This window comes from Chamaea fasciata, unplaced genomic scaffold, assembly GCF_029207755.1.
Source record: "Chamaea fasciata isolate MVZ Bird 193981 ecotype frontalis unplaced genomic scaffold, bChaFas1.0.hap1 SCAF_7, whole genome shotgun sequence".
Lineage (NCBI taxonomy): Eukaryota > Metazoa > Chordata > Aves > Passeriformes > Sylviidae > Chamaea > Chamaea fasciata.
The window spans coordinates 371,833-395,818 of NW_027094092.1; the positions used below are offsets into that span (position 1 = coordinate 371,833).

General features: G+C 43.6%; 1 protein-coding gene across 1 annotated transcript; it reads right to left on the reverse strand.

The window, feature by feature from the left end:
• Positions 1-329: 329 nt before the first annotated feature.
• On the reverse strand, positions 330-23,793 carry KNL1 (kinetochore scaffold 1). The gene is given in 27 exon segments (XM_066187056.1): positions 330-1,855; positions 1,962-2,084; positions 3,194-3,312; positions 3,826-3,935; positions 4,066-4,134; positions 4,405-4,505; positions 4,980-5,081; positions 5,191-5,230; positions 5,601-5,669; positions 6,058-6,145; positions 6,971-7,087; positions 7,575-7,665; positions 7,894-8,009; positions 9,027-9,125; positions 9,255-9,322; positions 9,427-9,544; positions 9,911-14,164; positions 18,629-18,681; positions 19,010-19,047; positions 19,542-19,581; positions 19,918-19,973; positions 20,422-20,483; positions 20,680-20,739; positions 20,972-21,011; positions 21,864-21,918; positions 23,572-23,706; positions 23,709-23,793. Coding segments are annotated over 27 exon segments (6,414 nt in total). The 3' UTR covers positions 330-1,749.
• Between the last annotated feature and the right edge of the window lie 193 nt (positions 23,794-23,986).

Consider the following 23,986-nt stretch of genomic DNA (forward strand, 5'->3'; position numbering starts at 1 on the left):
GATCACGACACAGCTGGAGCAGAGGTTGCGATTCCGCACTGGCAGCCCCATCCCTTGACTTTGATGGAATCCCTTTGCCTTGAGGCCTGGCTGGGCACAGATCGGACCTGCTGATTCTTGGCACGTGGAAGTGAAGTTTTCCATGATTTTTTAAAGCTAGATAATGGAATCATTTCTGCCCAAGCTCCTTTTCCTACTATAAATGTGTGGCTTCACCTGCTACTTTGATTCAATATTCAGAGCAATATAATAAACTCCACCAAAAACTCACTTGAGTCTTTGATAGTTATTGATGCTTTAGTGTGTAAATCCACCAAAAAAAAAAAAAAAAGAAAACCAGCCAAAAAAGGAGGTGGATAATGCTCCTGGAAAACTGCCACAGCACTCTGCTACTTAGTGATGCACAGGAGAATGGCCCGGGGAAATTGAAAATTCCAGGTAGAGTACCTAAGTTGAGAATGATTTGGCTCCTATCTTCCTAATTAAAATACAGTAGATCCTTGTGAAAAGCCAGGATACAGAAAACTAAAACTAGAAAAGGCGAGGAAAAAATACCGTATTTTGAAAAGTTCTCCCAAGTATTTAACATGATTATTTCAATATTCTGAATTTAATTTAGTATTGAATTTTCAATCACCAGTTTAAATAGAGCAGCCCGTAATGCCCATTTGAAGCAAGGAAGAGTGATAAATCCAACCTTTATTAAACTTCCACTTTTCAAATAGACGCAAACTTTGTAAAAAGACAAAATATATAAACACTAAAATACAGGAAAACATCTTGAAATTCAACATATTTGACAGGGTACCCAGATTTGCAGCTGCAGAACTGAGAGCTGAGCCAGGGTTGGTGCCTTGGCTCAGCGACACAGTCAGGGCGAGACCAGTTCCAACAGCAAGACCCACATAATGCACAAAATTATACACAAAACCGAGCTAGAGCTACAGATACTCCCAAGTTTAAGAAGCTCAGTATCGTCACTAAAATTCCACGGCATTCCAAACTGGGACAGTGCCTCAGCACCCAGAGAGAGCGCTGGACTAAGACAATGAATGTCAATTAACTGCAGCAGAGAATCACAGTGACGGCTTTGAGGCTGTTGTATCCCAAAGTCTGTGGGCAAACACAGGGATTTTCAGCCTTAATTCCAAAAAGATTTCTGACTTTGGTGACTGGGGTTAATGGCTACAGGTTAACTGGTTAATCAGTCGGATGCAGGGATATAGTGTGGCCTGGGAGGGGTGCCAGGCAATGGATAAACACCGGATGTGGTGGGATCTGTTAAATTGTACATGGTAGTGAAATAATGACAGCAAAAGTAAATTCCAGTTGTGATAATTTAGAGAACATTCATCATTGCTTTGCCCAAGAGCTCTGTAAATGACAAAATTATTGGGCTATGGCAGAATATCCACGCTTGGAATGACTATCCAGTCATGACTATCTGTGCCAGGAATGAGCACCAGTGACTGATAGAAGACAGAGGGCACCTAGAATTTACAAGGGATCTAGGAATTTCCTTCTTCTCCTCTTTAGACACCCTTTTGCAGAAGTGCTTTTGTAGAACTTGTGGCCTACACCAAGCCCTCTATTTGGTCTAAGCCACAAGGCTACTAAATGGGCAGGAATACTAGAGCTGAGCAGGTAACAGCATTCCCATTTCAGGGAGACACCACTGGAATTCTCTTAAGACTAAACTCTCAGACTACCCATTTTGACTGTTTCAGTCCTGCCTGTGGATCCAGCGGATCATCTGGGATCCTGGAGCAGATTCTGATGGATGGAGGTGACTATTCTCTGCAGATAGTGGTGACCAGCTGGAACTTTGGAGAGAACAGCAGCAATTTCCTTCTCCCTGGGGAAGATAAAATTATCACACATGTTGGAGAGGATCCCGAGTGTTCAATCCCCCATCCCCACTTTGGAATGGAGTAAGGTGCAGCGGTGCTTTGTCAGCTCACCCGATATTCCCAATGTGGGTCTGGACCCTGAAGGGAAGTACAGCAGCTGGGTAATCATGGGAGACAGACAGAGCCAACTCAAACTTTGCAAAAGCCACCGAAGAGGAGAACAGAAACTTCACCCTGTGGAGATAAACAGAAGGATCCATGCTAAACAGTCAAATGGGCTGCTTCCACCTTGGAATTAGTGCCAGGAGCAGAAGTAAGTGATGTCACTGATGCAACGAGCACAGGAACTTTTTTAAAGTTCCAGCACAGACCCACAGGAACTTCAGGAATAAGATACAAGAGGCCCTTCACACTTTATCAACACTTCAGAATGCTTGAGAATGCCCTGATTTCCCCCACAGAAAAAGTTAATGCACACATAATTCACAGAACAGTCCAGTAATCATGGAAGAATAGAGACTAAAAACACGTTTCCTAGCTAACATAAAACATTCCCAGGCAGTTACGGTTTTCTAATGCTTTAAGTGGAACTGATTTGCCTCCAGTTCCATGGGGTTTTTTGCACTCTTGCAAAGGGAGCTACAGAATTAGAGTAACCTCTGGGAGAGCACCAAGGTGGGCAGAGCAAGTTAATAACTGGGCACTTCTTAACTGAAGATATGCATCAATAATGGAGGGATGAGGTGAAATTGTATTTGGGTTGTTCCACTGGGACATGCCACAAAACTGGGAAGTATCAAGGGAAAATGGGAAGTAAAGAAAGTAAACTTCAGTTTCAGTGCATCCCTCCTTCCATGACTGATTTTGCCTGGCTGAGGCAAACACAAGATTAAAGGAGACAAAGCCCTAAGCTACAGGTAAACCCTTGGCTCTGGTTTCCTTTGCATTGCTACAATTTGGTGTCAATATTTAAGAGAGGCAAGTCAAGCAGGCAAACAGCAAGGAAGGAGAGGCTGTCTGATAGTCATAAAATCAATGAATCCATGAACAGTCCGATTTCCATGCACTGGGACACTAGAGTGCAACTGTATGAAAATAAATTAAATTGTTCTTTAAAATAGCTGCATCAAACGTCGCTTTTAAGAAAACCAAATTGAAACTATTTCAGTGTTTTGCTTCTGATTATCCAGGAACTCCCTCTTAAGGCTAGTGTGAACCCCATCTTACAGAATCATGGAACATCCTGAGTCAGAAGGGACCCACACAAGGATCATCAAAGTCCAGCTCCTGGCCCTGCACAGGACACCCCAACAATCCTATCACAATTATCTGAATTTACTCACTCTGTGTCTTTGATATCTGTCTCCAGGAGATGGAATTTTGCACCCCACCTCTGCAGAAATTCCAACTCCTCTCCCAAGATTTTGCAGCGATTTATCACCAAGGAGATGTCAAAGAGAGCCTGGGGGGGCAATTAGAAAAGCAACATCAGCACTCAGGGGGTAACCATGTGATGCTTGAACACACAGTTCATCCTAGAAAGTACAAAAAATAAACGTAGTTTAACTACTACCTCAGTTTGGATGGAAAAATGAAATTGTACAAGGATAACAAATGTACATTTTTTGCTTTAAATTTGTCCTTTCAGCTTTGCCAGCAGCCACGCAGGAACACAAAAGTTTGGCTTGGCAATTTAAACCTACACTCTTTTGGAGGCAAAACAGCCTTCAGCTCAAATTTTTTCATGCAAAGAAAAAGTTTTTTTTAATAAACTTCAGCTTTTAGGACTCCTGCCTTCAGAGACAGGTATTTCCTCTCACACCTCAGAACATTCCTGAAGCAGATTTTGGGTTGTATTCCTGAAACTTTTATTAAGGTGCTTTGGTTCTCAGCTCAGCTCTATTTTCTCTGTTGCAGAAAATAGTAACTGGATTTTTTTTTTTTCAGAGTCTTCTGAGTTTCTCTGGACTGTTACCTGGGGCAAGTAGTACAGCGTGGGACACTCATCCTGCCAGCTTCCCCGACTCTCAATAAACTGGAAAATGAGTCTTTGGACTAAACACGAGGAGGGTGGAGCTTGTTCCTCTGCAACACAGAAGAAAACCAGAAATCTTTGAAAAGCCATTTCATAAAGCATTAGAAGATCAAGCACACATATAGGCTTCCAACAACAGATTAGCAGGGCTGCTACTTTCACACTATTCAAAAACCTCACCATCCAGGAAAGATTCAAAGTCCAGGCTAGTGATGCTCCTGGAAGGACGTGCAGCGAAAAACTCCCCATCTGAGAAAGAAAGTTAAAACCCCCTAGTTATTTCCATGCTTAGTTCTGGAGTTACAGCTCTTCGTCTTCAGAAACAGCCATGCATTACATACATTTCTGAATTTTCATATGAAAAATATATTCAAAGCCACTTCTCTCAGCTTACACACCGCGGTATATTTTCTATTTCCTACTTCCTTTCAGCAGATCTTTACAAACAGGGACATTTTAGGTTTCTATTCTCTAATACTGCAAATTCATAAAATACAAACCACCCATTTTGTGACTCACCTACTGGGGGTCCAAACACAACTGTAAGCGTCACAGAATCATAGAGAAAATTAAAGACGGCTTTCAGCTCACTCCATTCCATCAACTCCCACTCAGTGAAGCTGGAAAGGGGGAAAAAACCACCATCACGCCAAGTTTCAACCAACCAACCCAAACAACTTATTGAGGGACAAACATCAGAGTATTAAATGCACTTGCAGCTCTTACCACATTGTACAACAATGAAATTTTCCAAAGCCAAACAGAGTCTTTCACTCCAACAGAATATAAGAATCTGTTGGAAATGCAAGCATATTACTATAAATTTTATTTAAATGTCAGTTTGGTGATTGAGGGAGAGTTGGATGTAGAAACCCTGAACACAGAGTACCACTGCAAAGCTGCTAATGGAATAACTGCCTCACACATGGAAGTTCTGCAAGGCTTTATTGCCTACCTTAGGCTGCAAGGAGATGGGCATTCCAAAATTCCCCACATAAAATAACAAGGAAAGCCAAACCCAAACACATTCCTGTACAGATACGAGGCCCCAGAAATAGCTATTAAAAAATAAAACCTGGAGGTGTTCTCCTTACTCGTATTGCTTCAGGATTTCCAGGCAGGCCCTTTCAGTCTGCTTGAGCTTCTCCATCTCAACCAAATCCAGCTCATCCTCAGCATCCATCTCTGACAGTTCTCTGCAAGGATAAACCAATCTCATGGGATGTGGCACAGTGGTTAAAAACAGAACCAGCCCTCTGAAATCTGAGTGTGCACCTGATTCTTAAATCCTCTTTGACATCTTACCTCAGAAGTTGCTCTTCTTGGGCTGTGATGCTTTGCAATTCTAAAGCAAACAGAAAAAAGGAGAGAAAAGGGAAAAAAATGAGAAAAAAGAGCAGCACAGAAAGCCCTAATTTTCTGTGCACTCACTGTTCTTATGGAGTTAATGTTCATAATTATTGGACAATACAGTGCTGAATATGACAACCAGCGCACACACTCTTCAGGCAGCAAGTTCTAAATTCCCCTTTTCCAGGGGAAAACCCAGTCCTTTTGATTCTTTAACACCTGTGTAATTAGCTGTGCGCAACGCAGGAAAGACAGCAGCAGAGTCTGCATCCCTTTGGGGTTAATGCGTCAGGGTGGGGGTTGAGTATCATTCTCTCCAGGTTCTAAACCACCAGAAAAGAAGTGCGCTCAGCTGGTTCCGTTACCTTCCTGTACGTTCCGCCCTCCTGCCGTTCCAGCACTACAGCCAGCTTCCTCCTCATCCCAAAAAGAATCTGTGGGAAGCAAGTGTCAGGTCTGTGCAGAACTCCCAGGTTCGATACTTGGAGTTACTTCTATTTGTTTGTGGGCTCTAGAAATTTCAACGCTTCAAAGTTAACTAAAGAAACCCCAAAAGCACGGGAAAGTATCTACGAAAAACCTCAAAAAGTGATAATGACAAGCAAAACTCCTTTTATTGCACTGCTTTAGAGCTGCTACTGTGCAATTTGATTTTTACTCAGGGCACTGGGGAAAAAGAATTGAAACTAAAGAGCATCTTTACACAGTAATGCCAAGTTCTGACTGCAGCTTGTATCAAATTGAATCCTGACCTTTTGAACAGCAGCTCTGCAGAAAAAAAAGAGAAAGCAGCATATTGGGCACATCTTTGGAAACACACACCTGATTCCAGAGCAACCACAGAGCTCTCTGCCTCCTTCATCCAGTCATCCACCTTTTCTATTCTTGATTGGAGCTTTCTGCATTGCTCCTAAGATGGGAAAATTGTACGTGAGTCAGTGATATTATTTTCTAAAGCTGAATTTTCTTCTGGGATCACCATGGGGCTCTTTGCTTGCTAATTAATTAAAGGAGCCAGTGAAATCTGTCATTAGAGGGAAGAGGCAATTGACAAACTGCAGGGGAACAGCCAATAATAAGAAATTACTAAATGCTTACTGAATCTAGAGCTTTAACATACACACATCTTTGATCCCTGTCACAATGCATTTCTTGTGCACTTCCTTGTTACTTTTCAGAGAATTCCTGAATGGTTTGGGTTGGAAAGGATTTTAAAGATCACCCAATTCCAATCTCCTGCCATGGGCAGGGACACCTTCCACTATCCCAGGTTGCTCCAAGCCCTGTCCAACCTGGCCTTGGACACTTCCAGGCATCCAGAGGCAGTCACAGCTTCTCTGGACAAGCCTGTGCCAGGGGCTCCCCACCCTCCCAGGGAAGAATTTCTTCCTAAATACTTGCTACTACTACTTACCTACTTAGTAACACTGGCATTGCTACAGTATAAAGAGCTCATTTTTGGTGGCGTTTCCTTTAATACTCCCATTTTTTACTCTGTTAATCACCAAAACACCTCCTGTGTTCTCCTCTAAGGCAGGAGGTTCCTACAGTGTAACTGCAAGAAAGTCACTGTCCCAGTGTTATATTTGCATACAAATAAAAGGGAAGCATATTTATAAGAAACTTCCATGAGAGTACACACTTAAAATAATTAAGCTCCTACACATTTAAAGACAAGAAATGTGGTAGAAGTGAATTTTTCAAGGTAAATGCCTGCAGCCCTGTGGCTCCTTACCTCAGCACTCTGCAGCAGCTTCCTGTACAATGTCTCCTTCTCCATGTGAGACAAGATTTTAGCCTCCTTGGTGAAACAGGATTTCATCTTGTTCAGTTCTGCTCCGAACTTACTCAGCTGTGAAGAATGGGAAATACAGAAGAGAAAGTGAATGGAAATATAATCCTTCCTGACTCTAGCTGAGCACCCAACCTCAGTGATATCCTACGCCAAACTAACAATGAGTTATGAAAAATACTGTGTCTCTAATCAATTTAGACTCTTTATTTTCAAGGAATAGATCTTTATTCTTGGCATTAGAACCACAGAAAACAAATTCTCTTGATCCACCTTCTCAATTCTTGTGGGATACTTCTATAAATTCTCTGGGTTTTCTGTGCAGTAGCTGTGGGTCACTTCTTTCTCCTTTAATATATTTCAAATGACACATTTCCTTGTATTCTCCTGACAAGCTGGAAGTTCTCAGTAGTTTTCCATTTAGAAAGTATTTAGCCTTATTTCACCTGCTGTTATTTTGTGACCATTCTGGTTCTTATTTAACGTGAATAAATGGATTAACCTCGCTTCTTCATTACATACAAACATTCTCTCCATGCAGCATTACCTCTTCATGAGAGCAGGTTCTCATTACTTCCCACAAACTCCTGCTCACGTTCACCAGGGGCTGATCCAGGACAGTCACATGTGGTTTTAACCTGAAATATAGGGAAAAAAAAAGTTGAAAGTCTTGTTTCAATTGCATTGACCACATAAAGCAGCACCTTGATATTTACATAGTTCATTTCTCAATCTGTAGTAAACTACTATCTGTATTTTTACTTTTCCTGTATGCAACGTACTAACTTTCTTCAGGCCATTTCCATGTACCCAGAGCTGAAAAAAATGGAATTACTGATAAACTGTGTGACTGGAAAGCCACTCACTCCGCTATTTTCCGAGACAGATCCTGGCAATCCTCCTCGTAAATCCTCAGCTTGGGCCGGTGAACGTACTGGCTGTAGATGAGATCTTCTGCGGTGGGAGGTGCACTGACTGCATGCTGAGGAAAAACACAGGCAGAAGTAGGAAGAAAAAAAAAAATCCATATTTTTCAGAAATAGTAACTTCCATAGTTACAGTAATAGTAATCACTTCAATTCTGCTTTCATGCCTTGTGTTTCCTCACACCACCGGAGCACAGGCTTCCTTTTGGGATATGTGCCTCATCATTAGAGCCCAGAAAAACGAAATTTAGTATTACTGAAAGAGGTTTCCCTTTTTGATGAAGACTTGAAAACATGTATACGTTATGCAGATAACAAGAGTGCTCCCCAGCAAAACAAGGCTGCATTCAAAGTCATGCTTAATTCAGAATCAAAACTCCCAAACCTTAGGGAAGCCTTATGGAGCTTTATTCCTCAAATAAATATGAGGGGGTTATTTCAGCAAGCTGCCTGTGTAGTAGAGCTCCTAAATAACTGACATTAATTACTCCCACTCCTTCAAAGAAAGTTTTCAGGGGCTTTTGTGGGGGTGGTTTCTGTTTTTTTATCAGTCACTAGTCTACAGTAGCAGCATTATTAAGCCTGATGAATATTTAGAGACAACTCAGTATGAATGAATTTGTGAAGTAAACTGCAGCTAAGCTGGGAGAGCACTTTAAATAAAATTGGAAGGGATTTAGAAGTCAGACTTCTGTTCTGTATTCCTTCCCCTTTCTTCTGGTGTGGAAATAAAAGTAGCAGTATCACGGTGAAGCATTTCTAAAGGAGAGAGTAGAACAGGCAGGAGAACCTCAGAGTAGCTGCAGGAAGTAGTGGTTGATGGACACAGTGAGAAGATAAAGTGAAAAGATTAGACTGAGCTTCTAATTCTTTCAAATTTATTGTCCTTAAAACAAATTTAAAAAGCATGAATTAGCATATTTATCCAAGAAAAGCAATCCTGAATATTTGGTACTTGATGAGGACAGTGAAATTTGCTCAGGTTTTCATTTAAAGATGCTTGAGTTGCTAAAAATTCAGACCCAAACCAACAAAGGAGTACTATTTAAGGTCAATTGTATTGTTCCACTCACACTGGCTGGAACCTGGCTGTGCCGGGGCTTCTGAATCACAACATGGACTTGAAGAAGGGTAAAGAACTCCCCAACTGTGATAGTGCCATTCTGGAATTTCTGCACATTTGAGGAAAAACATACAGGTAAGTCCAATTTTCAAGGCAGAATGCTCACTGGTGTATAAACACAGGAGGTTTTTTTTCCCTGTTAAGACAGGAAATTGCTGTCTTCCAGCCCTATCCATACCTCCCATAAATTTTCTTCACAAATGCTGTCTGTGAGAAGCTGGGACTCCACCTGACTGCTGGGCTGGACTGGGAAAACAAAACAGAAAGGGGGAGGTACTGGTGAGGTTACTGACATTCCTACAGAGCAAAGAGCGTAAGGTTTGGGACTCTTATCACAAAAGCTCTCTTACTTGTTGACTCTATGTCAGCCTTCACAGAATCCAGGGAGCTGCTGGTGCTGGCATGAGGACACTCAGGGCTCTTAGCTGAGAGATTTGGAGGTTCTCCAGCTTCAACTTCTGCTTGCTCCTGAGGCAACACAACAAAAGTAAATTAACATTAACAATTTAAAAAAAAAAAAAATCGTTATATAAAAAAACTAACTGGATCAGTGGTTTATTGCAGCCGATCCTTGAAAGGATAAAAGGGACACTACGCAGAGAATGGTTTAAAATTGGCAAATCCCTCATTCTGCCTGTTTTGCCTGGTACAGGACTGTTGCACACAACCAACCTGATTCTTCTAACTTGGCAAAACAATGAAAACCACAGGGAAAGACACAGGAAGATGACAGCAAACTGGTGATTATGAAAAAACAAGAACACCTACTAACGCTCCCCAAAACTTAAGCCCTGGCGGTGTTCCTGTATTCTTACAGTGAGGGACCAAGCTCACCTCCAAGCCCGGAGAGGCCCCAGCATCCACATGCTGATGACTCTTGGCCTTCTTTGGGCTTTGAAGATCCTCCTCAGTTTGTCCTAAAGCTCTTTTCATGTTGCAAGTTTGTGTCTCTTCAAACGGGCCCTTTTCAGAGTGAGGGGTTTGTTTTTTATTTTCATCAGTCCAAGCGCTTTCCACGAGTTCAGAGCTGACAGATTCATTGGAATCCATTTCCTCCAGGCACACCGGGAGAAATTCTTCTGCTATGAACTGAAAAGGGCTGAAGTTCTGCCTGCTGGACTTCTTCCCTGGGGTTTCACTGATGTTTGCTGGAACTGGGGCTTCTACTCTGTCTGATTTTGTACTTATGTCTTGTGCACTGGAAACATGATTTCTCCTGTTCGGTAATTTAGGCTGGAATATACCCAGAGGGATATTTATTCCTGGATATTTATCCTTAGGTGCCATTCCTATGGGATCAGCTCCTGACTCCAGACCTGTGTTCTCCTGCTTTTTGGTATCAAAGAAGTTATTTGCCTCACTGACAGTGTTTTTTCCCAACCTCAGGGTCTCCTCTGGCTGAGCTGAAGAACTGGGCAACTGGTCGGAAGAAGCAGTTTTGTAAACAGAAATAGATTTCCTTGTCAAATCCATCAGTTTTGAACAAATACCTAAAACACCTACAGCTGCTGGCAGGAGAGTGGGATGTGCCTGATCCCCTGAACTATCACTGACCAAAGGTTGACTAGTTTGTTCAGAGTTTATTTGCAAGTCTTTTGGAGGTGCCTCCCCTCCAGCTGACAGCTCCTCATTTTTCTTGGAGTCCTTGTTAGTACCTGGAATGAGGTTTGCTCCAGCCAAGCCCAAATCTGAACCTCCACACCGAGATGAATCCTCTTCCACTAGCTGGTTTCTCTGAGTACTAGGAGCATCTGGATGATCCCTCCCAGGCTCTGATCCCTGCATGGGAAAGGCAACACAGGATCCCAAACTGCCACTTTCTTCCCTGCGATCCACAGTGCCCTTACTTTGGAACTCAAAAGATACTCCCTTTGACTGCAGTTTTTCTGGTGGTGTGAGATCCTGCTCCCTGCTTACAGGGACAGAATTATCTGTGGGAAGGCCATGATCCTGTGGTGTTTCCACATCCGTAGTACCTTCCTGAGGGGAGACAGAATAAATGGAATGTGGTGTTGTGCCACTGGGGACCTGGGTAGCTCCTTTCTCACTAGGAAATGCTGAGTCTGACGAAGCAGAAGAGGGAGTGCTGGGCTTATCCTTAGGTTTTGTGGCATATTGTGAGGAATCCATTTCACCACTGCAGGGCACCAACCCACCATCCATGTGCTGTGGTGGCTGCTGGGCCTCAAACGCACAGACATTCTTACTGACAGCAACAGTGTGGGATGCAGTGATGTCCATGTCCTCCTGGTCGTGGGCAAACACGATGGTTTTGTCAGCAGGAATGGCTGGGAAGGGCCGCCTGTGCTGTGCTGTGTGAGCTGTGGTGAGCTCCATATCCTCAGCCAGTCGAAAACTGATGGCTCCGCCACCTGCAGCCTCCTGCCCACCCAGCTCTGCTGGTGTTGTTGTTGTGGCTTCTTTTCCTGAGGATATTGTTTCATTTCCACTTCGACCAAAGCATCCAGGTGCTGCTTTGTTTTCTGGCAAAACAACGTTGATGCTGTAGTCTGGAACCATTACCACACACCTGCCAGTCATGTCCACCTTTTCACCGTGGGGACACACAACAGACTTTTCTCCAAAGAAAGACAACTGGGAACTTCCCTTGGGTGCCTCAGGTGTCCTGGCCCACACTGGCTCTCCTGCACCCCTCTGGAGCAGCCCATGAGCTGAGGGAGGAGTTTTTAAATCCTCTCTTGAAGAACCTATTTTACCCATGGAAAAATGTCTGTCAGAGTCTCCTTGGGTTGGCAATATTTTGCTTACTGCCCTCACAGGCTGGGGTTCCTCTTGCCTCTCTGAGTTTTGGCCCTCTGCATTTATTCCTATTACTGTCCCAAACTGTTCATTTCCTCTCATTCCAGAGGGAGCGGGATTGTTAATGAAGGCAAATGAACCACTCGGAGCCAAAGAAGTAACACTTTGCTTATTGGCGTTCGTTTTCAAGTCCCCACATTCCATTGCTGCAGTTTGACTCACGATATCCACACCACCACGACTGGAAAATGGGAAGGGCTGGTTTTGCAGCTGCTTGGATAGTGCAGTGTTTTGATTATAATTATTGGATTCTTGTTCAGCGTTCATAGGAGCAATCTCAAAGGCAGCAGGATGAGCTTTGGTTATGTCCATGCTTTGGTCACCTAAAAACACACCTGTTGTGTCATTTGTGCAGAAATCTGAGGGGCTTGGAAGGTTTTTTCCCAGAGGCTGTGATACAACTCCTCGGCTTTGCAAAGGCAGGGATGCACTGGTGTTAGTGACAACATTCTCAGGGTCACCTTTGTTTTGCCTGTCTTGTAGCAAACACATGCTCTTGGAACTCGGACCACTTGCCTGGAAGTTGGTTTTTCCAGGCTTCTTATCACCCATTATCATCCCAATATCTTGAGCATTCCTTTCCATTGCCTGGCTCTTTTTAATATTCCCATCAATACTCCTCACTTCGACATTTTCCTTGTCCATATCTACAGAATATGCAGATATGTCACCCTCAGTGACATTTTTGTTCTGATTCTTTCTTGGAATGATTTTACAGGGCATTTGTTTCGGTTCTGCTGTCATCCCACTGCCTTGACCATCAAAGAAAACAGTGTGGCATCTTGTTATCTCCATTTCTTCCTGCTCAGTTACGTTGGAAGGCACGGATCTGTTACCCAGGAAATGAGGTTTGCAGGTGACAGAGGCGAACGCTGCAGTGGGATGTTCGTTATCAACATTCTCTCCACCATCCTTAACATAAGTTTTAGCCAAGTCCATGTCTTCTCCTGCAAATATTACTGTCTTCTCACCTGAAAAAACTTGCTGGGGGTTTGCAGAAGGATCAAACCTGCTCTTCAGAACACTGCCAGCCACCAAATGCACATATGAGCCCAACCCAGTGCTGGCTGCAGCAGGACCACGAGCTTGGGACACGTTTTCCATGTGTCCACCTGAGGCTGAAGGCAGTTCCATTGCACTGATTTTATAGGGCCCAGCAGCAGGATTATCTCCAGGTGCCACACTCTTTGGGACGTCACCACATGCCAGGGATCTGCTCCCTGCGAGCGGAGGGTTGGTACTCACTGGCTTTTCACAGGTTTTACGGCACGAACTGCTCTCTTCTGTGGTGCTGCCATTACAGATGATGTCTGTGTAATTCCTAGTCATTTCCATGTCATCACACTCAGAGAACACAACAGTTCTGTCCCCTCGGAAGACGGTCTCAGAGGAGACGTATCCCTGGATGGCAGACAATGCCCTGCCCTTCTGTTTCCCAGCTCGCAGCACTGGGGGGTCTCCTCTGCCTTCAGCATTTTTTGCTGTTTTTCTGTCTGCACAAAGCTGAGGGTCCTGCTGAAGACTTAAGTTGTGGTTAGATGCTCTCCTGAACACAGAATTATCCAACTCTGTGAGCGGGAAATCGTTCTGGAAGTTGAGACTTTGGTTCCCAACATCGGAGAGGGCGAAGGACACTTTTGCAGTGTGACTGGTTGTCACGTCCATGCCCTCGTTTGCAAACACCTCGGTGACATCTGCACACTCCCACTGCTCTGGGGGAGCCTCACTGACACCAGGGAACGGAATTTTAACATCAGGCGCCTCACATTTTGTCATCTCCATCCCACCTTCTCGGCCTCGAAACACTTTTGTCACATTGCAGGTGTCCAGTGGCTCCTGGGAATAGCCAAATTCCCTGGACAGTCGTGTCACATCTCCCAAGCTTTGGGAAGGGACACAGCTAACATTCTCCTTGTCAGGTCTCTCAGCAGGACTGTTTGACTTCAGCCGCAGCAGAAATTCATTGAAATCTATTTTTTTCGCAGTAGTGGCTTCTTCCCTCTGTTCCAAAGGCGGGCCCGGATGGTTTGTGGAATCAGAGAGCAAACTCAATTCCTTCCTGCTTTCAGCCTTCCCCTGGCTGGAGTTTAACTTAGCCAGGAAGGAGGTGAAGTCTATTTTCTCAGTTGCGTCAGGCTGGTGGGCTCTGAGGTCCCGTGAGATCATGGCTGTGTGACTGGCTGTCATCTCCATTTCGTTCTCCTCCGAGAAGAGGAAGGTCGTGTCCTGCCTGTCCGTCCTTGGAACGGCGTGGTCCACGTCATGCCACTGAAAAACAAAAAAAACCAGGAGAATTCAGGGACTGGCACTTAAAACAAATGATCAGTGGTTTATTCTGTTTAAAACAGAAGTCAGCTCATGTTGAGTAAAGTCAAGTCCTAAGGTTTTTAGCTCTGTAAGTCCTTTTTTTTTAAAAAAAAGCCCTGTTAATTTCAGGCCTCCCTGAAAAGCAGTAACATATTTGAGGAAAGGACAATGACTAAATTATGCAAATACGCAATATTTAAATGGCTTTTAATGAAACAGTGTGTCTCATCTTACACTTCACACCTAGCCACATCTTAGCAAGCACAGACCAATTACTGAGGCTTATGGATCAGTATTTTCTATTTTTCTACAACATGATTTCCACCTTTTACATCCACCAGTTTAGCTGTCCACCTGCTCCAAAACAGCAGCACCATGCTGGATGTTTCAAAAGACTTTTTCACCACTGATAAGGGAGATTTCAGCTTCTTTAACAAAAAGCATTTAATAGCTGTGGGGGGGAAATTGTAATGATATATATTTTTATCAAGTATAATGAGTATATTTGTTACCAGATGATAAATTGCCTACATCTGGTGAGTTATCACATTGCTCGTTCTCCATAAAACTACTGGCCTATGGAACTGCTCGATGCCCATTGTGTAAGAAGGAGAACTGGAAAATTTATAAAAGTGTGTAATCAGTGGTGGCTACTTTACACACTGGAAGATCAAGAGAAGTGGCCTGCAGATGGAACCTTGGAGTATAATATATACTGCAATTAACCTTGTTTTGTAGAATGGAAAATAAGTGGGATGAAATTCCTTGTACACCTGAAAAGGAAAAAACAGGCAAAGGGTTGAAAGAGGAGTTGTTTTGTGTGCAGCACGGGACAGAGGTGCTTAAAGTGCACGTGAGAAGAGGAGGATGATTTGGAGCTGATGGTTGCTCCGTGGCAAAGAATAAAGAGGGCGATTGATGAAGCACCAGGGAATACAGTTAGACACAAAAGTGAGTCTTGGAAAAGTGGGCCGGAACAGAAAGAACATTTAAGGGGATTGGAAGACTTTGGTCTGATCGCAGGACGCACCAGAAGGCAGCAAGGAGATGTTGGAGGAGATGCCAGGGAAGTTCTGATGGCTCCCCTCCAGCAGCTGGTTGGGAATTACGGTTCAGCAACCTTGGTTTTAATAATGGATTTAATGTCATGGAGAAAGGTGGCAGGAGTTTAAAGGGAAAACCCGGGCAGAGTTGCTAAAGTGTTTGAAACCATAATTAGGACTCAGGACCCCCCTCACTCAGAAATAATTGATTAATTATTATAATAATTGGTGACTAAAGTATACTTTAGTGATTTGTATTAACTAATGGCTGAAGTACATCTGGCAATTTGTATTGTGATAATTAGTGCCTGAAATGTATTTGGCACTTTGTGTTGTGATAGTTGATAGCTGAAATGTATTTGTCAATTTGTAAAGAAAGGAGACGTTGGAAAAGGGAGTGTTCCCAAGCTAGGCAAATCAAACAAAGAACCTAAATCAGGCTCTTCAAGCCATCAAGCCCAAGATCCAAAGTGAAAATGAAAAAAAACCCCTAAAGGAACCAAGGGAATCATCCTCGGCTGAGCCCTGGTTACATTATTGCTGGGAGTGAAAAGGTAAATTTTTCAACTTACAAGAAACAACTTACTCAGTACTAAATATATGCAGAGGAAAACTTAGCTCAGAACTAAGTGTTGTGGGTGCAACAGGGAGGAAAGAGAACAGGCCTTTTTCACAACAACTACTATTTAAATTAATAAAGCACTGGGGGAAACACCAATTTGTATACTCCTGAATGCTCAGTTCCCTTGTTGGGGAGAGATTCATTGGGAAAACTGGATGTTCAAGTAACTCTCTAGGATGGGGAAATACAAATTGCAACACCAGAATCAAAAGCCATCACGGCAAAGATCTTTATGTTACAGGAAACTAACAAAAGATTTTAGAATATTGAAAGAATGTTAATCAGAATATAACACATCAACATTATCAGTTATAGATTTGTACAAGATTTAAGGGCCATCAATGAAAAGTTCCTGATACTCATCCAGTGGCAGCTAATCTGTACACACTCCTGACAGCGCATAAAATTGGAAAGTATTCTGCCAGCAATCAAGACTGAAAGTAAGTGACTCAATGCTACTGTAAGTCTGCTACATTTCTTAGAACAATCTGGATACAAAAAGTCAGAGAAATAGGTACAAATAAGCAAAGAAGCAGTAATATATTTTAGTTTTGAGACCCTGCAGGAAAAAAAAAAAAAAAGGAACTTGGGAAGCAGCTGCAAAGAAGCCTTCTGGCAGACTCGAGCCAAGGACTAAAAGCCTTCTTAGGAAAGGCCAGATGGTGTAGATTATGGATTGCAGTTACGGGGTACTGGCAAAACCCTCGCATGATCCTCCACCAAAAATACTTGGTTTGGACTCCTGAGAGTCAGAGAGCCTGAAAAGCCCTGAAAGAACCTTAATGCCAACCCCTGCACTGGCAGCCTCACACCTGAGCCAAACCATTTGAGTTACCTGTGCAAGAAAGGACGCACCTGGCACTGGGGGGTATTGGCTGGCATTTGGGATCACGGAAGCAGCCTGTCCAAACAATTGGACAATGCAAGGGAAGGTGACCTGGAGACCTGAGAGCGGTGGTAGCTACAGAGAAGCACAAAAGCTGATACATGCCCCACATGGGCACAGCTGGCTTGGAATGAAAAGGAGGACATTGGATATTGCCAGCAGGATGTCCTTGTAAAGCCATCCAAAGATTTGGAGACTCCACAGTTAATACAGGGAATCAATTAGCTGACAAAACAGCAAGAGAAGTTACTGAAAAAGGTATCCTTGCACTAATACCTAGCAAAAAGTTGAATGTCTGGGAACAAAAACCGAAGCAGGACAGGCAGGTTGCCCCACCACTGGAAGCTACAGAAAATCCCAGCAAGTGATTAGTAAACTCGTGTAGGTGAGTAATTGTACCTCCAAATTAATGTCTAAAATAACAGAATTAAAACCATCAAGAAACACTTCAAGAAATAGGAAATATAGTAACTAATTTATAAAGGAATAGAGTAAGCACAAAGATGACAGAAATTCAGATCAGTTACTGAAAAACAAGTAACTTGTTTTGCAAAACAATCTCAAGGAAGGAAGGCCACCTCCAAGGCTGGTAAAACAGAGGAATTCACCAGGTAACTACTGGCAAACTGAATTTGCAGAACTGCCCAGGCAGCATGAGGGGCTGGTACATTTTAGTATTTTGGTACTTTCTCTAGATGGCCAGAAACTTTCCCATGCTGCTCCAACAAGGCAAGGGAAGCCTCAAAATTTTACTGAAATTAATGTAATAGTATTAAAATTAACTCTTTAAAGTTTTAAAAGGTACACTGTTACCACAAATCATTGGGACCAGACTCTCCTGTACATCTTTTCAAAGCAGAAGATCCGGTGCTCATCAGAACCTGGAGTTTTGGACCAACCCAGGAGAAGTGGAAGGGACCATATCAAATCCCCCCGGTGACCTACACTGCACTCAGAGTGGAAGGAATTGAACCCTGAGTTCCTCACATGAGGGTAAAACAAGCTACCACACACTAAACACAGCACAGACAAGACTGACTCACACTGCAGGGTTTTTATGTTTATATGAAAATCCTATTGTTATAGGATAGGATTTTCTAAGGAAATATTATTTATTAGATCTAAATGAAAATGATAAACAATTACATACTTATAACAATAATAGAAACTATATCCTTAATATCTGGGAATGAAATTGTAATCTTAAAGTTAGCGCAAGATTTTGGCAAATTACAGAATGTAACTTCTATAAAGTGGGACCTAACAAAACAGATTAGCTTTAGATCTATTACTGTTGCACAGACATGGAATATGTGGTTATTTGGATCTAAAAATTAATTCTTGTTGTGTGCACATTCCAAATGTGACTGCTAAATCAGATGATCAAATAAGATTTGAACTAGTATCTGCATCTGGCAGAGAATCAATGGCAGAATTGGAAAGTAGCTAGTTAAATAAAATATTTAAAGAATTTGTGTTTTCTCTGACTGGTTAGTTTGCCTTACTTTTGCAAAATGTAATCGTGATCACATGAATAACTGTGATTACTATACTTGCTTTAAAAACTTAACTTAGTAAAAAAAGTAAGTGAGGCTCATGAAGGCTTGCAAAGAAGACAAGAATGGAGGAACTAGCTCACTACTGAGAAATTACAAAGGAATTTCAGAAGCAAGAGTTATTTATGTTGCAGCCTAATGCCTATCAGATGAGGACACACTTCAAAATACAGAATATTCACTTTCAAGAGAATTTTATGTGAATACAAAGGCTTATTTCTTAGGCAGTCAACATTTTTAATCTTTACTACACAAATTCTTGTGAAGTATTTTGGACACTGGCATTTCCAGCACCAAAAAACTAAAGCCTCCACATACCTCAGTCTGCTGCCCCAAGGCCTGGATGGGGGCATGAAGCAAAGTGCTCATCCCTGTGGAAAGAAAGGGAATACTCCAGTTTTTGTGCTCTTTGCTTATTATTTTATCCACTGAGCTGAAGCTCAAGGAGCTGAGTAAATAAATACAATTAAACCCAAATACATTCTGAAAAATATTTTCATTACTCCCTTCAGCACCTCAAAGGACCACCCAGACTTCCATAACAGGATCCCTGTAAACAACTTCAAGGGACAAAGCCCATCCAGAGAGAGCTCTCCCAAGGCAGGGAGATTGCTCAAGGCACATTAAAATTTCTCAAACACAATCAACAGCTTTAAATAAACAATCATTTAGTTATTAAATCTGTTTTTTCTAACTCACCAGTGATCTTACATGGAACAGCCCCCAGGTCTTCATTCCTACAAAAGGTGGGTTTGAGAAACAGTTTGTTAAAAGGTTTCAAAGAGAAGCCTTGATGAATAAACTGTAGAGGCACAGAATTGTCTTGCACGGAATTCCGTGGCACAGCTCATGTGGGTCTGGGCAGCAGATACCAGGCACTGCTTATTTGTCCTCAATATACTCTAATTTGAGCCACAATCTTATTTTTCCCATGAAATTATCTAGTATTCCACAAACCACCGTTCAACATACAGAAGCATTTTAATTTTAAAATGAGAAGATTAAATACTTTATTTTTTCATAGAACTATGGCTCTCTGAAATTCCCCTTCTCACATACGAAGTGTCTTATCTCTTATTTTACCACCAAGTCATTTTAATTTTACAAATCCCACCACTGTGTTTTCTCTACAAGAACTTTGAGGCCAGACTAATGCTTTCTCCTTTTCTGAAGAAAAAGTTTGGTAATAAATATTGAACAATAACGAATATCTATCAGACATGATACTTACTGGTTAGTAAAGGCATCATCCTTCTCATCTGCTGAACACCCTAAAAATAAGAAAACGACAACATTACAATGTGATCAGCACGATCACATTTGTACTTGATTATCGTAAAGCTTTTGCCCAACCCCCATGATTCTGACTCAATAAAACATTGAGACAAGAGTGAGGTGCGCAGAAAATAATGTTCTGAAGTTCTCACTCTTGATGTGTCTGTCTTCTCATGGCAAAAACTCTGTGACTGAGGAGTCACAGGCCAGGATAAAGAGCTGACCACGTTGCTCCTTCTCCAAATGGAAAAGTTCTGATTTCTTAAATTCAAGCTAAAATCTTGTTGCTAATATTCTGGGAAACCTGTCATGAAAAGAAAAAGGAGTTTTACCTCTATTTTCTGTCTCTGTTGTGCTGTTCTTACGATCTCTCTGGAAGACTCTGCAGCTAAGAACAAAACCACCAGTTTTTTAAAAACACAAAACCATCTCTAAAAGCAAATTTAAAAAAGAAAAAAAAAATCAGCACTAATTCAAATCTTTTCTACATGTTCTGCAACAAGATATGAAAAGCCAGAAGTGTACTGAACCCAGCTGCATTTTTCAGGGAGAGGATGCCATTATGACATTTAAGATACACGAATAGATACTGAATGGAAAACAAAAATTCCTAACTACATTGACTTCACTGAGCTGGGTTTTTTTCAGCTGGGAAGAGAAAATGAATAATGGCTCTCGGGGTTCAACCCAACTCGACTGGGTTGGGATTTAACAATCTTCCTGCTGCTTGCAGTCACTTGTGATTGCTCAGTGAGGACACTTTCAGGGGGAAGGATTATTCCCTGCCCTTTATGGCTGAGGAAGGGATGCAGGCGTGCACCCTCCAGCTCCCTCACTTGATGGTGTTGGAGAAGCTGACCCTGCGCGAGCCCCTCCTGCGTCTCTCCGCGTGGATGTCCTGCCAACAAAAAAACACAACAGGTTTGCTACCCGTGGCAGGCACAGCTCTCCAAGAAACACAGAACCAAACAAAAGTGGTGCATTAATATTACTGTCAAAAATGGTGCATTAAATCCACCCGTGTTATCCCAGCGCCACGGTTTAATCAGCACAACACTGAGGAGGATTGGTAGGAAGAAGCTTGGCAGACCTACCTGGGTCATTTCATTCCCATTTCCCAGATCATCCAGAGGATTTCGTGGGGCCTTTAAAATCTGAAAGAAAATACAATAGCTGAGAGTCCAGCTGCAGCTCCAAGAGCTGGTTTCTTGGCTGCAGAGAGTTTCTAAGAGGCAGCACTGCCCCAGCCAACCCTCTCAGTTTAACAGGCTCTTTTGGAATGCTTTTCTCCAAGTTGCAAGAGCAAGCAAGTTTTTCTTTCGGCTTCCCTTGGCTCCTTCCCTCCCTCACAGAGTTTTATTTGGAGGAATGCTGAAAGTTACTCACGGAGGACAGTCGCTTCCTTCTGATGTGCTCCGTGTTATCACTGCAGGGGAAAAAGGGAAACAGGCATTGATGCCTAAAGTTTTTCGCTTTTACGTATTCTTCATGTATTTGTAGTTCTGCAGACTGTTAAATGCCTTAGCGTGACTTCCAGCACTTTCCCACCTTTCTTTCCCACAGTGAACAGGCACTTATTGACACATTCCTAGATTTTTTTTTAGTCTTGTCTCTAAGTTCTCCAAGGACATTTTATTTTGCACCACGTAATCACAGGCACAATAAAGATCGGGTAGAATGGCAGAACCCATGGGGGGGATTACCTAACCAACTGTTCCTCCAACTGGATAATATTGGCCAGATATTCTAATTGCCTGATCTTATCAAGTGTAAGGAGTTATTCTGAGCACTGTTTTTCACCACATTATGTGCCTGAAGGCTTCCAAGTAAAGGTTTGCTCTTTTATTATCATTATATAGCCTGGAAAAGTTTGTGTTCTATTTGAAGGCAGCAGTATGAAAGCACAAAATTGCACCAAGGTATGTTTCCTGAATGGTCCTGCCACAGTTTTGAGGTTAATAAATTGATTTCTCGGTTATTTTTACACGTCTGAAATTAAATAAACAACGTGCTTGGAACAGATTGATCATTTCAGCACTGGTTCCCAGACTAAGCGTTGGAAAACTCAGCAGACTGTGCCCCCAATCCCACGGTCAGTTCATCTCCTGACAATCCATCACTATGAAATGCCCTCACTAAACACCAAAGAAACTCCCTGGTCTTCTGCACAATGGAATACAATTTTCATTCAAGGGATGTTGAAGTGCATTATGAAAAGTTTTGCCTCTAAAGGGCAATATTTATATCACAGTAAAATTCTTAGAGGGTTTCAACTCACTTTTCCACGTTAGGGTCCGTGTAAATCTTGTCCATTGCTGAAGGCTGTGCTTTTCCTATAAAACACAGCACCAAAATTCAAAAGCATTAATGAGCCTCAGTAGGAAAACTGCGTGAACCCACAACTGGCTATTAGATTTTCTGCCGTGTGTTTTCCTCTCCAACCTTCTCTAGTCACAGGAATGCTCTGAAGTATGACAGGCCTTACAAGTCAATGTTCTGTTATACTCACATTAGACCTATATTTCCTATCGTATATCGTATTAGAAAACAGCTGTGCTAACTATTTAAGTATTACTGGTTAACTGACCTTTTATTTAAAGTTAAGATTCTGGTAAATGCTGGGAGATAAAGGAGATCAAACCTTAGCCAAGACAACGTTTGCTCTGACGCATACAACACATTTTCCCTCTCACTCTGAACTGAATTTCTGGTATTTCAGCTTGTGCCTATTGCTTCTTGTTCCTTCTCTAGATAAAACCAGAACAGCATGGCTCAGTTTTCTAAAAACCCTCCTGAAAGGGAGAAGAGGAACGTGTTTTTACAAACTATGAGTCTGCCTAAGCCAGAGATTGATAGGAGAGTCAAACAACAGGAGAATGCTGCTTATGGACACCAACTGTTGCTTACCCAGTGCCCTGCTAAATTCCTAGGTTTAGGGAGAAAGAACAAATACACGAAGAAGAGGGGACAGGGGCTGCGCATTAGAAGAGGGGCTGTATTAGGCAGTTCAGGAAGTCTGTACCTCTCAAGTACCTCAGCCAACGGGGAAAGGAAAATTAGAATAAAAAGGAGGCTGCATCCCCCAGCAATTTGAGAGAGCCCGTGGAAAATGCTCCATGGCCTCTCCCTTTATTCGTGAATAAAGTTACAGGACTCCTTTGTGTACTTTTTGGACATAAACCATCGTGAATTAATTTTCCCAGTACAGAGAACAATTTCTTCCCAATACCTCACCTAAACCCACTTTGGGTCAGACTGAACGCACAAAGAAGGGAAGAAACAGGGAAGATCGCTGTGGGAGATAAGCCTGGAACTATAAAAGCCCCGATCACTCTGCTATTGGGGATATTAATCTGAAATTCACTTCCCGACCACCTTCCTTAACTGTTCTTCTCTAATCCTGCCTGAAAGTCCTCCGCAATCCTTGAGGGACGAGCGGCGAGCTGAGTGCTGGGCTGATGAAGAAGCCCCCGTTTTACTCCCCCGTTTGACTCTGCGAACACGGGAATGGCTCCGAAACGCTTCAGTCCATCCCCGCCGCCCTTCCCGCCCCTCCTCGGCCTTTTCCCCGCCGGGATGAGCCGATGCATTCTCTTTTTCCGTCTCTTTTTGTCCCCGCGCCCTCGCTTTAGCGCCCGCACATCCCAGGCGCCGATCACATATGGATCACAAACGCCGCGTTAATCACCTCTCTCATTACCGCACCTCATCAACACGATCCCCAGACATTCATTACCTCGGACCGATCCGCACCGCCCTTATTACCGGGGGGTTCCCCACACGCTCCGCGCCCGCCGCAGGTGGCAGCGCCTCAGCCCTCCTTCCATCCAGCCGATCCCGAGGCCGCTTCCCGGGGCAGCGCCGACCTTCTCCCGCGCTCCTTCCCCGCAGCTCCCGCCCCGGACCCTGGCAACGGCCGCCGCCGCTCCCGCGCTGCCCCGGCGCCGCCGCCGCCGCCGCCTCCGGGCCTCCTCGGCCGCTCTTACCTCCCGGTCGGGGCCCCCCGCTCCCGAATTCCGGGTTCCGGGTCTCTGGTCCCGGTTCCCGCTCCCCGCTCGCCGCCGCCCCGTTCAAATCCAACCGCCCGCCCCGCGCCCGTGACGACACACGGGCGCCGTGCAGGATGGCTGCCCCCGGCTCCGTACAACATGGCGCCCCCTCGTGTCGTACAACATGGCGGCTTCCGCGGATCGCCCCGCTGCTGCCATTTCGGTGTCTCCCGCGGCCCGCACGCCCGCAGCCGCGGTGACGGGGATGGCGCGGTACTGCACGGGCTCCACGGGGTGCTCGGTCGCGGCGCAGTGGCTTCGCTCCGCACAGTGCCCGTGCAGGGCCGCATAAGCGGCGCCGCCGCGCAGGGCAGCGGCGGGCGGGAGGAGAAGGTGGGGGCGGTGGGTGCGC